Raw genomic sequence first — 13,128 nt, 5'->3', positions numbered from 1 at the left:
ACATCTGTTGGGCAGCACGGTGGCACTGTGGTTGACACTACTGCCTCATGGCACTGAGGACCCGGGCTCAATCCTGGCCCCGGGTCACTGTGTGGAGTTTGCACATTCTCCCCGTGTCTGCGTTGGTCTCACCCCCACAACTCAAAGATGTGCAGGCTAGGTGGATTGGCCAGGCTAAATTGCCCCTTAATTGGAAAAAAAAAGTAATAAATCAACAATCTTCTGCAAACTGCCATGGTAAGTATGTGAAACTGGTTATTGCCCCCGAGACTTACCAAGCCAGGAATATTCCGGAACCATTCCTGGTCTTCTACCAATTTGAATTATCACAATTGAGCCAGAAGCAGGGGATCCACATCCCCTGTTTGACAGACGGGACGGGATTGTCCCATGCTGCGCCGTATGGGAGAATCGGCGTTCGCGCCATTTTCTCTCGCGCCGCCGGTCCAATGCCGTTCCGCCATTCTCCCAACCGGCGAGAACGGCGTCATCGAGGTTGGCGCCGCGCCTGCCAGAGACTCGCCCGAGGTACTAAGTACGGCGATTCTCCGGGCCCCCCACTATTCAGCGGCCCGGATGGGCCGAAGTCCCGACGGCGTGACCCCAGGTATTTACCTCTGGTAAATAAATTCGTCAGCCAGCACGACTGACGTGTGGAGGAAGGAGGTGAGTGGCCGGCCTCACCACACGCAGCAGGAAGTGGCGTCCACGGCCGGTGCTGGGGGGGCAGTGGGAGAGTTCTCGGAGAAGGATGCCGCCATGCCCGGAGTGGGGGGAGGGGGGGGTTGGTAGGAGAAGGATGCCGCCATGCTCGGGGAGGGGGGGGGGAGGAGCAGGGGGTGGAGGAAGGAGCAGGGGATGGAGGAAGGAGTGGGGAAAGGAGGAGGGGAGGGGAAGGATGAGGGGAGTGGGTGGGGAAAGGAGGGGGTGGAGGAAGGAGAAGGGGGGTGGAGGAATGAGGAGGGGGTGGGGAAAGGAGGAGGGTGGTGGAGGAATGAGGAGGGGGTGGGGAAACGAGGAGGGTGTGGGGAAAGGAGGAGGGGGAAGGAAGGAGGAGAGGGGTGGAGGAATGAGGAGGGACGGGGAAAGGAGGAGGGGTGGAGGAGTGAGGAGGGGGTGGGGGAAGGAGGAGGGGGTGGAGGAATGAAGAGGGGGTGGGGAAAGGAGGAGGTGAGTGGAGGAATGAGGAGGGGGTGGGGAAAGGAGGAGGGGGTGGAGGAATGAGGAGGGGGTGGGGAAAGGAGGAGGTGAGTGGAGGAATGAGGAGGGGGTGGGGAAAGGAGGAGGGGGTGGAGGAATGGGGAGGGGGTGGAGGAAATTATGCCGCCATGCTGTGGGGGTGGGTGGGGGTTGGAGGGTGGGCAAGGTTATCCGCGGGAGCCACATGCCAGCCAGCCTGCCATGGCAGGACGGTGGCAAAGACACGCTTCCAAGTGCAGGTCATGGTGATGGGCTGAGGCCAGTGGCGCTGCAATGAGCAGGGATGGGGTGAAGTGGGTGGTAGATGGGTACGGTGGGCAGGGTGAAGGTTGCATGTGTGTCTGCAGCAAAACCAGGCAGCCGGGGCACCCATGTATCTCACGGGCCCTGGCTGTCGAGGTGTCAAAGTGCCATCGTTAAACATGTTGTTGTCGCTTCTTCCCAACACCACCCCCCTCTTCGTGTAGTTCATCATGTTTGACCACCAGCCAGCTATGCTAGCCGCCGTGGTGGGAGCAGCTGCCCTGCAAGTGGCCATTCGGCGCCGCCGACGCAGGTGGCTTAGAGCGGCTGCTGGAGCGGCGGTTGCAGCAGAGGGACTGGCTGCAGAGGGCCCCGTGCCAGCTGCTCATTCACCTCCGTGGCCGGGATGCCGATGGTCCAGGGGGTGATTGATGGGGTGCACGTCGGCATGCGTTCACCCTCGGATAACAGGGACGTTTTCCTGAACAGGAAGGGGAATTACTCGATGAACATTCAGGTGGTCTGCCACCATCGCATAAAGATAATACACGTGTGCGCCCAATATCCTGGCAGCATGGATGATGCTTTCATACTGGCTCATTCTTTCATCCCCGCTATTTTCGAGGGACCTCCCCCCAGCTGAGGGGCTGGTTGCTGGGCGACAGGGGTTAACCGTTGCGGTCGTGGCTGATGACACCTATACGGAGGCCACAGACAAATGCGGAGACCCGCTATAATGAGGCCCATGCAACAACCAGGGGTGTTGTGGAAAGGTGCTTTGGCCTCCTGAAGATGAGATTCCGGTGCCTGGGTCGCTCTGGAGGGGCCCTGCAGTACCACCCCGTCGGGCGCATAGTTGTCTGCTGTGTGTAGCACAACATTGCCCAATAGAGGGGCGAGGTCCTGGAGGAGGATGCACAGGAGGAGCCCGATGAGGACGACGCCTCTGCACATGAGTAGGAGGAGGAGGAGGATGGGGAGGGGTGGGTGCACAGACACGACCTGGGGGCGGGATATGGCCGGGAGGCTGCACGGGGACACCAGCTAGGAGAGCGAGCACGGGAAGCGTTGGTCGCCGCACGTTTCACTAACTAGGGGGAGGGCATCACTGAGCAAGGCACTTGCACCACGGATCGCGCACAACCGCACCACCCAGCATGCCCCAATTCCCGCACCATCGCACAACCCTACCGCCCACACCACCACTTTCACAGGACCTTACACCTGCGGCACATCGTGAATGTTTTAACACAGTTGCTTGTGTCAGTGGGTGCGATCAGTGCCATGTTGAATGATGACAACCCGCTCTGCGATGAGCTGTGAGCTCCGGAACGCTAGACAATGTCTGACTCATGGCCATATCTGAACCCTCCACCTCGGTGGTCCCTGTATGCGTCACGGACAATCCACCACATGACCATGTGGGGCAGCTGCCATTGGTGTGCTGAGGGCGACGGGGTGTTGGGGGGGGGGGGAAGAAACACACACCCGTCCTCACCGTTGTACAGAACTTCGACCCCCAGCATCACTCGGTCACCCTCACGACCCCTCAGGCACCGGATGTAGCACAGAGGCATCTAGGTCTGGTGTAACATTGTCTTTAATCGTGACATTCACATACAAGTGTCCTAGCCCCTACAACTAAGCTGTGCCCTGCACCCGTGCCAACTTACTACATGTCTAACCTTTTGGCTTTACAGGCCCTACCACTACGTCTTGGTGTTTCCCCAGACGGTACAGCAGGAGTGGAGGCGGACGGCTGAGACTCCTGCCCTGCGACGTTGGTCCCCGTCGGCGCGCGTTTCCTGGGGCGTCCCGGCTTGGATGGGCCAGGCTGCTCGGCAGGCGTGCTGGATGGCGTGATGCCACCCTGCTCTCTCCACTGCCCACCAGATGCACCAGGGACGGAACAGGGGGAGTCCGAGTGTTCCAGGACGTCCCTTGCTGGAGTAACTGGGACGGCCACCAGAACCTCTTCCTCCCTCAGGGAGCCCGGTGGCCCCCGGGCCTCACTATGGGACAGTGGTGCGAGCGGAGACAGGTGCCATGGCACCACCGACACCTGGCGCTGCCAGTCCTGGAGGCCCATTGTGGAATCGACCAGGGTCTGAACATTCCCAGCGATGGAGCTCAGGGAGTGCGACATCCCTGTCAGGCACTGCGCAACCTACCGCTGGGATTCTGCGACGCCATCCAGCACATAGGCAAGGCCGCCGATACTCTCAGCGATGGCCTGCTGGGAGAGGGCCATGGCCTGCTGAGACTGGGCCAGACCCCGGAGTGCGGCGGCAATGTACAGCTGGCTCTGGGCATGGCAGCCTGAGAGAGTGCAGCCCTGGGCCACAGATGACGCGTGCACATCAAGCCCCATGCCTTGCAGAACTTGACCCATGGCCGAAACCGTTGCCCCCAGTGCCTCCAATGCGGACACCATCCGTGCGGTGTCGGCCTGGGTGGCAGCCATGACTGGCACCACTCCCTGCTCTAGACGTGGATGGACTTGCAGTTGCTGGAAGACGACCGTCATCCCGTTGCCCACTCCCTGGGTTTCCAAATGCATCGGGTCTGTTGACGGGTCTAGTAAGTCCAGGAACCCGGGAACTGACTGGGTGGCAGCTGGGTGCTGGGTCTGGGCTGCCCTCCGACCGTCCAGTCCCTCGGCTGCTCCTACCTCTACCTGCTGTCCCGGTTCGGCTGTGTGGTGCGCACCAGTCAGTGACCCCGAAGCCTCATCACTTATGTGCCCAACGGTGGTGAGTGTATCTGCGATGGTGGATGTTGTGGGTGACAGCAGTGCCGCAAACTCAAGGTCCTCATCTGTCTCCAGGTCTGGGGTCTCCTGTGGCGCTCCTTGGACCGATGCAACTAGTCCGCGGCCCATGTTAGGTGCCGTGTCCAGTGTGTCCGTTGACTGTCTGGCCGTCCTCTTTGCGTCACTGTCCTGGCTCGCAGCCCTCTCTTCGTCCGACTCACGACCATCTGTGTCCCGACTGTCCGTCCAGTGTTCGTCCATGTCGTGTCTGTCTGTCCTCTGTGCGTCACCCTCCAGTGCCCCGGCATCAGAGGAGGGCCGTCCTGTCCGTCTTCCTTTCCCTCTCTGCCGTGCGTTCGTGGGGGCTTGCAGCTGGATGGCGGGGGCTTGTCCGAGACGACCCTGGATGATCGGCTCCTGGGCCTGGGGAAGACAATGAGGCATGTATCGTTAGACACGCGGAGTCGGGTGTGAGGGGGTGGAGGGGGCAGTGTGAGGGGGTGGAGGGGGCAGTGTGGAGTGTTGGGAGGGTTAGGGGGTCGAGGGGTATGTGTCACGGGGTGGGTTGAAAGGAGGGGGCTTGGGGGCAGTGGTATGGGGTTGCAGTGTGAAGGGGGGGGAGGTGACAGGCTGAGGGGGTGTAGCCAAGACGGGGAGTCTCACTTGGTCCTGCGCCTCCGATCTGGCATGGCGCTAACTCCCGGGTGGCGCTCCCCCAGCGAGTTCCAGAGCCCTCTGCTCATGGACGGTGAGGGTGTGCAGCACAGGTGATCCCCCCCCCCGGTTCTTGTACGCTCACGTTGGTTGTGAGCAGTGTTATCCTGCGGGGGGGGGAAGCATCAGAGTTAGGCGGTCAGCATCAAGACGTGCAGATGTTGGCAACATTATGATTGGGTGGGGGACACTGGGCACCACGCCATGGCAGCTCTCAAGGTGGGGGTGTTGCCCATGTGGGTTGGGTACAATGTGGTGTCCCCAACCCTCCCCCTCCTGTGTGGGCAGGGGGGCCCCCGCAAAACATGGTGGGGGGGGGAGGGAGGCGTGGTGGGTGGCCCAGGGGAACCCTCGAGGTACTTATCCTGGCAGCCCTCGTGAGGTCGTGGAGCATCTTACGGCACTGGTCTCCAGAGCGGGGGGTGTGCCCCACAGCGCCAACCGCGGTGCCCACCTCACGCCAGCCGCGCTTCACATTGCTGGATAGTTGCCGGTGCCCACGTCTTGGGCACACGATGGCTCTGCGCTCTTCTACAGCGTCCAGCAGCGTCTCGAGATCACTGTCCCGGAACCTGGGAGCGGCATGCCGGAGCTCAGCCATCTCGATCCTTCGGGTCCTGTGCGCGGATCGCGCACTTTAAATGACACGGCGTGGCGTCGCGCGATGACGCCGCTGCTCTGGCGCCACACCCACCGCGTTTCTCGCGGCCCCACTGCTGGCCCCTTTTCGGGGCCTGAATCAATCGTGCCTGCAGCTGTTTCGCGCCGTCGTGAAATGCGACGGCATTCACGACGGCGCGGACACTCTGCCTCAATATCGGAGAATCCCGCCCTCGGTCTTTGGCCTCTCCGGTGAGGAACTATCACTTGTGTGCAACCGCACATCGCTTTTGGGACTGGAGGGAATCATATAATTGAATGATCCAGCACAGGAGGCCATTCAGCCCCTATGTACCTGTGCCACTCCTAATCCCATTGCATCTGTCCTTTTCACGTTGCCCCGCAGATTTCCCTTCATGTATTTATTCAATTCCCTTTTGAAAGCTATTATTGAATCTGCTTCCGTCACCCTCTCAAGTGGTGCATTCCAGACCATATCAATAAGAGAAAGAGACAAATAGATTTACCTGTTTTTTAATGTTCCAGTGTCAGTCCTTGCAGGATTCTTAACATCATCCTGTTTAATCTCAGATTGCAGCGGGATTGTGTTTGAACCATCCTCACTAAGTACACCGAGTTCAGTCGGGTTTTCCTCAAGCATTTTTAGATCTGTTCAATAAGTTCGGTGCGGCATAGATTTTCTCTGACTGAGGTCTTCACTTCACATGAACAGTAGCTCCTTTCTCTCAATTGACAACAATCACTTGTGGTTCTTCCCTCAAATCACCATGGTGATTGCTTTGCAACAGTTGCTGTTAAAATATAAGTTGATGTTCCAATGGATTGAAATGAAAACATTTCTGGTTCTGATGTTAATGTCAACAGCCTACCTAACTGCAACATTGGCTATTATTGGATTAACACTTAGCCAATTAGAAACAACATTGTGAACACTGTACAGATAATTATGGGGGAGGGTAAGCTGTAATCCATTAACCGAATCATAATCATGCTTCAAAATAAGTGAGAGGGATTAAGTCTGGATGACCCAGACCGTTACAATATTCTGTTAAAGCATAAACAAAAAGAGCAACAAACTGCAAATGCTGGGAAGCTGAAACACAAACAGCAAACGCTGGAAACACAGTGAGTGGATCCATCAGCAAGTGTAACAAGAAAAGAAAGAGGTTTAATGTTTTGAATGTATCTTATACATGAAACCTTCACTTGGCTTTTCTATTCAGATATTGGTCAACATACATGTCGTGTTGTTCACCCTGGGGTAACACAGACTGCAACACGATGCAATGAAATGATCAAGCATACACCAAACGTAGGCGTTGGTTCAATAAGATTTATTGAACTTCAGTAACAAAGCACACAGCTGCCTATGGGTTGATTCTCTACTACTCTAAGCAAACTAACATTAACTATCTAGACCAGGCTAGCTCTAATCCACGTGTAGAAGGTATTGAATGATTTGTATACCCTGACTGTCACTACAGTTGTCACCAGTGGAAAGAGGCAGAGTGCTGATGCCTTGTGTGTTTTATAGTTGGAAGCCCCCCTCTGGTGTTCTGTCTGGTGATTGGCCGTGTTCTGTTCTGTATGTTGATTGGCTCACCTGGGTGTCTGTCACTGCCTGCCTTTACCTCATGATGTGCATGGGTGCATATTCTGACATCCCTCCTTTTTAAAAAAATTTGTCGGCTGCTTAGAGTATATATGACATATTTACAAAAGTAACTACATACAGCAATTGGTGAGTGAATGAATATGTACATGTAAGGTGTCTAGCGTGCAGAAACATAACAGTATATATACAAAGGAACTATTTAGAAGTCCAGTTGTTGGGGCTGTCATCGGATTCTTGTGGACCGCCTGAGAGGTGGAGGCGGGGATGATGGTGTCTTGACAGGTTGGCATACAACCAGATTGGTGGCCTCGTGGAGCGAGGTGTCCGGATATGGCAAAACAACATCTGGGAACGTGAGATCCGGTGGTGGGCAGGCAAGTTTGCGTTGTGCCCTTCTGTTGCGCTGACAATAGATCCATCAGCCATACGAACCAAATGACCTGGGTGCAGCCTGTCGAACAACAATAGCTGGAGCTGACCAGCCTCCACCAGGCAACTTGATGCAAACAGCGTCCTTCGGAGAGAGCACGGGCAGATCAGTAGCATGAGCATCGTATGTGATCTTTTGCCGGGTTCTGATCTGCTGCATGTTTTGCAGCACTGGAAGGTGATCCAGGTCAGGTACATGAATGGCCGGAACAGTCGCCCGCAGGTTATGATTCATAAGGAGCTGTGCCGGAGACATACCGTTGACAGGGGCGTTGCCCTGTACCCCAGAAGAGCAAGATGAAAGTCTGAAGCTGAGTCCGCAGCCTTACAGAGCATCTGCTTCACGATATGGACCCCTTTTTTGACCTTCCCTTTAGATTGCGGGTAATGCAGGCTCGAGGTGATCTGCTGGAAGTGGTATTGCTTTGCGAAGTTGGACCATTCTTGACTATAGAAACAGGGACCGTTGTCGCTCATAACCGTGAGCGGGATTCGATGCCTGGCAAATGCCTCCTTGCAGGCCTTTATGACAGTCCTGGATGTTAGGTCAGACAGTTTCACTCCCTCGGTGTAACTGGAGAAATAATCAATTATCAGGACGTAGTCACGCCCGTTGGTGTGAAAAAGGTCAACGCCGACCTTAGACCACGGAGAGGTCACGATCTTGTGCTGCTGGAGCGTTTCTTTGGGCTGAGCAGGCTGGAAGCGCTGGCAGGTCGCGCAATTGAGGACCCTGTTTCATATATCCTCATTGATGCCGGTCCAATAGACAGCCTGCCGGGCCCTGCGCCTGCACTTCTCAATACCGAGGCATCCCTCGTGTATCTGCGTGAGCACCAAGCTCTGGAGGCTGCACGGAATGACGATGCGATCCAATTTCAGGAGGATTCCCTCGACAACAGTTAGGTCATCCTTTACATTATAGTATTGGGGGCATTGCCCTTTCTGCCAGCCACTCATGAGGTGATGTATGACCCGCTGCAGAAGAGGGTCCTTGGCGGTCTCTTCTTGAATGATGACGAGTCGTTCGTCGGATGTCGGGAGGGTGCTGGCACACAGTTGCACCTGTGCCTCAATGTCGTGTATGAAGTCTACCTGCTCACATGGCGAGGTGATGGCATGTGACAGGGCATCCGCGATGATTAACTCCTTTCCAGGTGGGTAAACCAGTTCAAAATCATACCTGCGGAGTCGAAGGAGAATGCGCTGGAGCCTGGGTGTCATGTCATTTAAGTCCTTGTGTATAATGTGCACTAGGGGTCTGTGGTCCGTCTCTACTGTAAAGGTCGGGAGACCAGAGACATAATTGTGGAATTTCATGATGCCAGTGAGAAGGCCCAAGCATTCTTTCTCTATTTGAGCATATCTTTGCTCAGTGGGGGTCATGGCCCTTGACACGTAGGCCACTGGAGCACAGGACGAGGTGTCGTCCTTCTGGGGGAGCACTGCCCCAGTTCCGTCCTGGCTGGCATCTGTGGACATTTTAGTCTCCCTCGCTGGGTCAAAAAAAGCAAGAACAGGAGCGGTGGTCAGCTTCGCTATCAACTCAAACTACTCTGCTTGATGTGTGGGTAGCCACTGGAAAGTGGTGGACTTCTCACCAGGTGCCTGAGGGCCGTGGTGTGTGACGCGAGGTTAGGAATGAGCTTCCCAAAAATATTTACCATCCCTCGGAAGCGGAGGACCGCCTACTTGTCCTCTGGGGTTTTCATTGTGTTGATGGCCATGACTTTGTCCGAGTCTGGTTGCATGCCCTGCTAGGAGATCTGATCACCCAGAAACTTAATTGACGTTGCCAAAGGACCATTTGTTCTTATTTAATTTCAGGCCGTTGCATGTATGCGCCTGAAGACTTGTTGCAGACGAGAAATATGTTCCTCCGGGGTCGTGGACCATATGATGACGTCGTCAACATAAACCTGCACACCGTCAATGCACTCTAGCATTTGCTCCATTATTCAATGAAAGATTTTGGAGGCCGAAACAATACCAAACGGCATGCGGTTGTAGCAATATCTTCCGAAGAGTGTATTAAACGTGCAGAGCGTCCTGCTGGACTCGTCCAGTTATATCTGCCAGAAGTCACGCGATGCATCCAGCTTTGTAAAGAATTTGGCATGTGCCATCTCACTCGTCAACTCCTCCCGCTTCGGGATCGGGTAGTGTTCCCTCATAATGTTACAGTTCAGATCCTTGGGATCGATACAAATGCGCAGTTCTCCAGAGGGCTTCTTGACACAGACCATCGAGCTGACCCAGTCAGTTGGTTCCGTCACCTTGGATATTATTCCCTGATCTTGGAGCTCCTGCAGCTGCACCTTTAGACGGTCTTTTAAGGGCGCCGGCACCCGGCGTGGCACATGGATGACAGGCGTGGCATCAGGTCCGAGCAGAATTTTATAGCGGTAGGGCAGCGTACCCATCTCACTGAACACACCTGGGTATTGCAATAGCAGCTCTTCAATGTCGGCGTGAAGAGTGCTGTTGGCAGAGGACATGGCATGTACACGCTGGACGAGATGGAGTAACTTGCACGCATGGGCACCAAGCAGAGAAGCCTTGCCGGGCTGGACGATCTCAAACCGCAAAGTGGCCTTGATGGCCTTGTTGGATACATGCAGGTGACAGGACCCTAACGCAGTGATGGTATTGCCATTGTAGTCGAGCAACTGGCAGACCGGTAGAAGAATTGTTGGCTGCCTTTGGATACGAGCAAGATCTGCTTGGGCTATTAGATTGGCCAAAGCACCGGTGCCCAGCTTGAACCGGATGCTGCAATCGTTGACTTGTACTATGGCACGTCACCCGTCCGCATAATCCACATGGAGGATGGGCGTGTGTGTTGCTGAGTGTGAGGAGGCCTTGTCATGCATGGTGATGAAGCCCACTCGATATGGGGACTCCGGGCAGTCGTCCTCTGGACCCGTGACGGGATCAGGTTCCAAATCCAGCAGCCTTTGATGCACACTTCGAACGTGTCTGCGTTGGAACTGGGATCGCTGGCCCCCTATTGGAGGTGCAGACCTGCAAAAAGCCACATAATGGCCAAGCTTCTTGCAGTTGAGACATCGCCTGCCTCTTGCAGGGCATTGCCGCTTTAAATGGGCGGTGCCACAGTTGGGGCACGTCATCATGTCGACGTTGTGACGCTCGTGATGCTCAGTGCGTCGTCACACATGCACAGTGCGGTCAGCCGCCGCTCGCACCTGCGCAGTGTAGTCTTCGGCCGCTTCGATCTCCCGACCGTGGTGCACATACGTGGGACCCCTCGAAAAACGTGTGAAATGGCCGCCTTCATCGATGCTCAGGCGCCGCATTCGGGCGATGGCCTGTACACTCTCAGCCTCGTGGGAGGCAAGTTGGTCCTGCTCTGCAGACTTCAGGCGGGAAAAGCGACTTTTCGCCTGTTCGTGGACTTTACACGTCTCGATGGCCACTGGCAGGGTTATATTTTTTATTTTTAGGAACTGCTCCCACAGGACTTCGGAGTGGACGCCTAACACGATCTGATCCCTGATGAGGGAGTCAGTGGTGTCACTGCAGTTGCAGGATTGCGCTAGAATGCGAAGATGAGTGAGAAAAGACTGGAAAGGCTCATCCTTACCCTAAAGGCGCTGCTGGAAGACATAACGCTCGAAGCTTTCATTCGTCTTGACCTCACAGTGACTGTCGAATTTGGCTAAGATGGTCTGGAACTTGGTCTTGTCCTCACCGTCGGCAAATGTGAGCGAATTGAAGATTTGGATGGCCTGGTCCCCCGCAGTCGACAGTAGCAGCGCGATTTTTCGGGCCTCGGACGCACGTTCGAGGCCCAAGGCCTCAAGGTATAGACTGAATTTCTGCTTGAAGACCCGCCAGTTGACGCCAAGGTTCCCGGAGATCCGGAGCTGTGGAGGTGCCTGGATCTTTTCCATGCCACTGGAAGGCAGTTGCTGGTCGTCAGTGAATTTTCGAAGGTAAATTACTTAGAAGCAGTAACCACACCTGGTAGCATGTTGTGTTGTTCACCCTGGGGTAACACAGACTGCAACATGATGCACTGAAATGATCAAGCATACACCAAACATAGGCGTTGGTTCAATAAGATTTATTGAACTTCAGTAACAAAGCACACAGCTGCCTGTGGGTTGACTCTCTACTACTCTAAGCAAACTAACATTAACTATCTAGACCAGGCTAACTCTGATCCACGTGTAGAAGGTGTTGAATGATTTGTACACCCTGGCTTTCACTACAGTTGTCACCAGTGGAAAGAGGCAGAGTGCTGATGCCTCGTGTGTTTTATAGTTGGAAGCCCCTCTGGTGTTCTTCTTTATAGAATTCACAGTGCAGAAGGAGGCCATTCGGCCCATCGAGTCTGCACCGGCTCTTGGAAAGTCTGTCTGTTCTGTCTGGTGATTGGTCGTGTTCTGTTCTGTATGTTGATTGGCTCACCTGGGTGTCTGTCACTGCCTGCTTTTACCTCATGATGTGCATGGGTGCATATTATGACAATACATTACCTGACAACAACAACTAAACTTCAAGACTATTTAATTGGCTACAATGTGCTTTGGAACGCCTTGAGGTATATTAATCAATTGCCCCTAATTTAATATTTTGCCTCTGTGACATTTATCTTCAACATGCAAGGAGTGTACACCCAAAAAGCTCCTCCATCGAACAACTATTTATAGAACCCTTTGCCATTGGGAAATTAGTAATGTTAAGTTTCGATAAATTTATCATTATTGTAAATATATAAATATTTGTGTTAGGACACAAAGGAAGCTTTCCTCCACTCATTGGGTGTTAGAAAGAAAGAAATTGCATTTATATAGCACCTTTCACAACCCCAGGGCCTCACCCCAAAGTGCTTTATGGCCAATGAAGTTTCTCTTTTCGAAGTGTAGTCACTGTTGCAATATGGGAGAATATGCAAGACATTGTGAACATCATGCGAAGGTTCTCCTTGTATTTCAATTCTAGTAATCAGTGCCAATCTTCCCATCATCTTGTAATTTTGCTGGTGTACAGTAACCAGACTTAACCTTCCTTCAACACCAGGGTTTGTCTTCATGAGAAGCACATTCAGTGAGCAGGTGGATAGTGAACTCCAGCAAGTAAAACAGATTTTCGGCTGTAACCCCTAAGTGAGTAGATTAGCCCCGGGTAAAGGAGACGGGAACCAAAGAGCTCTGGAATTACTTTATAGTTAGTCCTTGGGATTAAGCTGTCCAGTGAATTGTTCCATGGTCTCACAATTACCAAATGGAGGTGTGATTTGTGAATTTCTGCACATTAATAATTAAAGGTGGGGAAAAGGGGGTGGTTTGGGTTTAGTTCCTTAATCCTGATATTTTATCCTCATCCACTCCTGGGCGTTAAAATGAAGACCATTTGGTCATTGGCCAACCTTCGTTTTCAGCTCTGGCTGTTCCTCATTGTACCTGAAATTCAGCTCCATCATCAGGTTAAAATGCTAAAACTTAAGGATGAGATTTGGTACAAGGTAGAGCTTTGCAAATTAATTTTTAAAAACTTCTTTGGGAAGTGAACAGCAGATCCGTCACTA

General features: G+C 53.8%; 1 protein-coding gene across 5 annotated transcripts in view; it reads right to left on the bottom strand.

Moving 5' to 3' along the window:
- The window catches only part of LOC140412411 (glutathione hydrolase 1 proenzyme-like), a 141,231-nt gene that overhangs the window by 90,967 nt on the left and 37,136 nt on the right, over positions 1-13,128 (bottom strand). Inside the window, exon 3 of one of the 5 annotated variants that reach the window (XM_072500820.1) lies at positions 6,037-6,321. In XM_072500820.1, the coding sequence (XP_072356921.1) occupies positions 6,037-6,170 (134 nt within the window). In that variant the 5' untranslated portion in view covers positions 6,171-6,321. Of the gene's footprint in view, positions 1-6,036; positions 6,577-13,128 lie in introns of those variants that run through there. The other 4 variants (XM_072500823.1, XM_072500821.1, XM_072500822.1 and 1 more) reach the window with 4 other exon arrangements.

This window comes from Scyliorhinus torazame, chromosome 1 (genome assembly GCF_047496885.1).
Source record: "Scyliorhinus torazame isolate Kashiwa2021f chromosome 1, sScyTor2.1, whole genome shotgun sequence".
Classification (NCBI taxonomy): domain Eukaryota; kingdom Metazoa; phylum Chordata; class Chondrichthyes; order Carcharhiniformes; family Scyliorhinidae; genus Scyliorhinus; species Scyliorhinus torazame.
The sequence above is the reverse complement of the archived record's forward strand: the minus strand, read 5'-3'. Positions and strand labels throughout refer to the sequence as shown.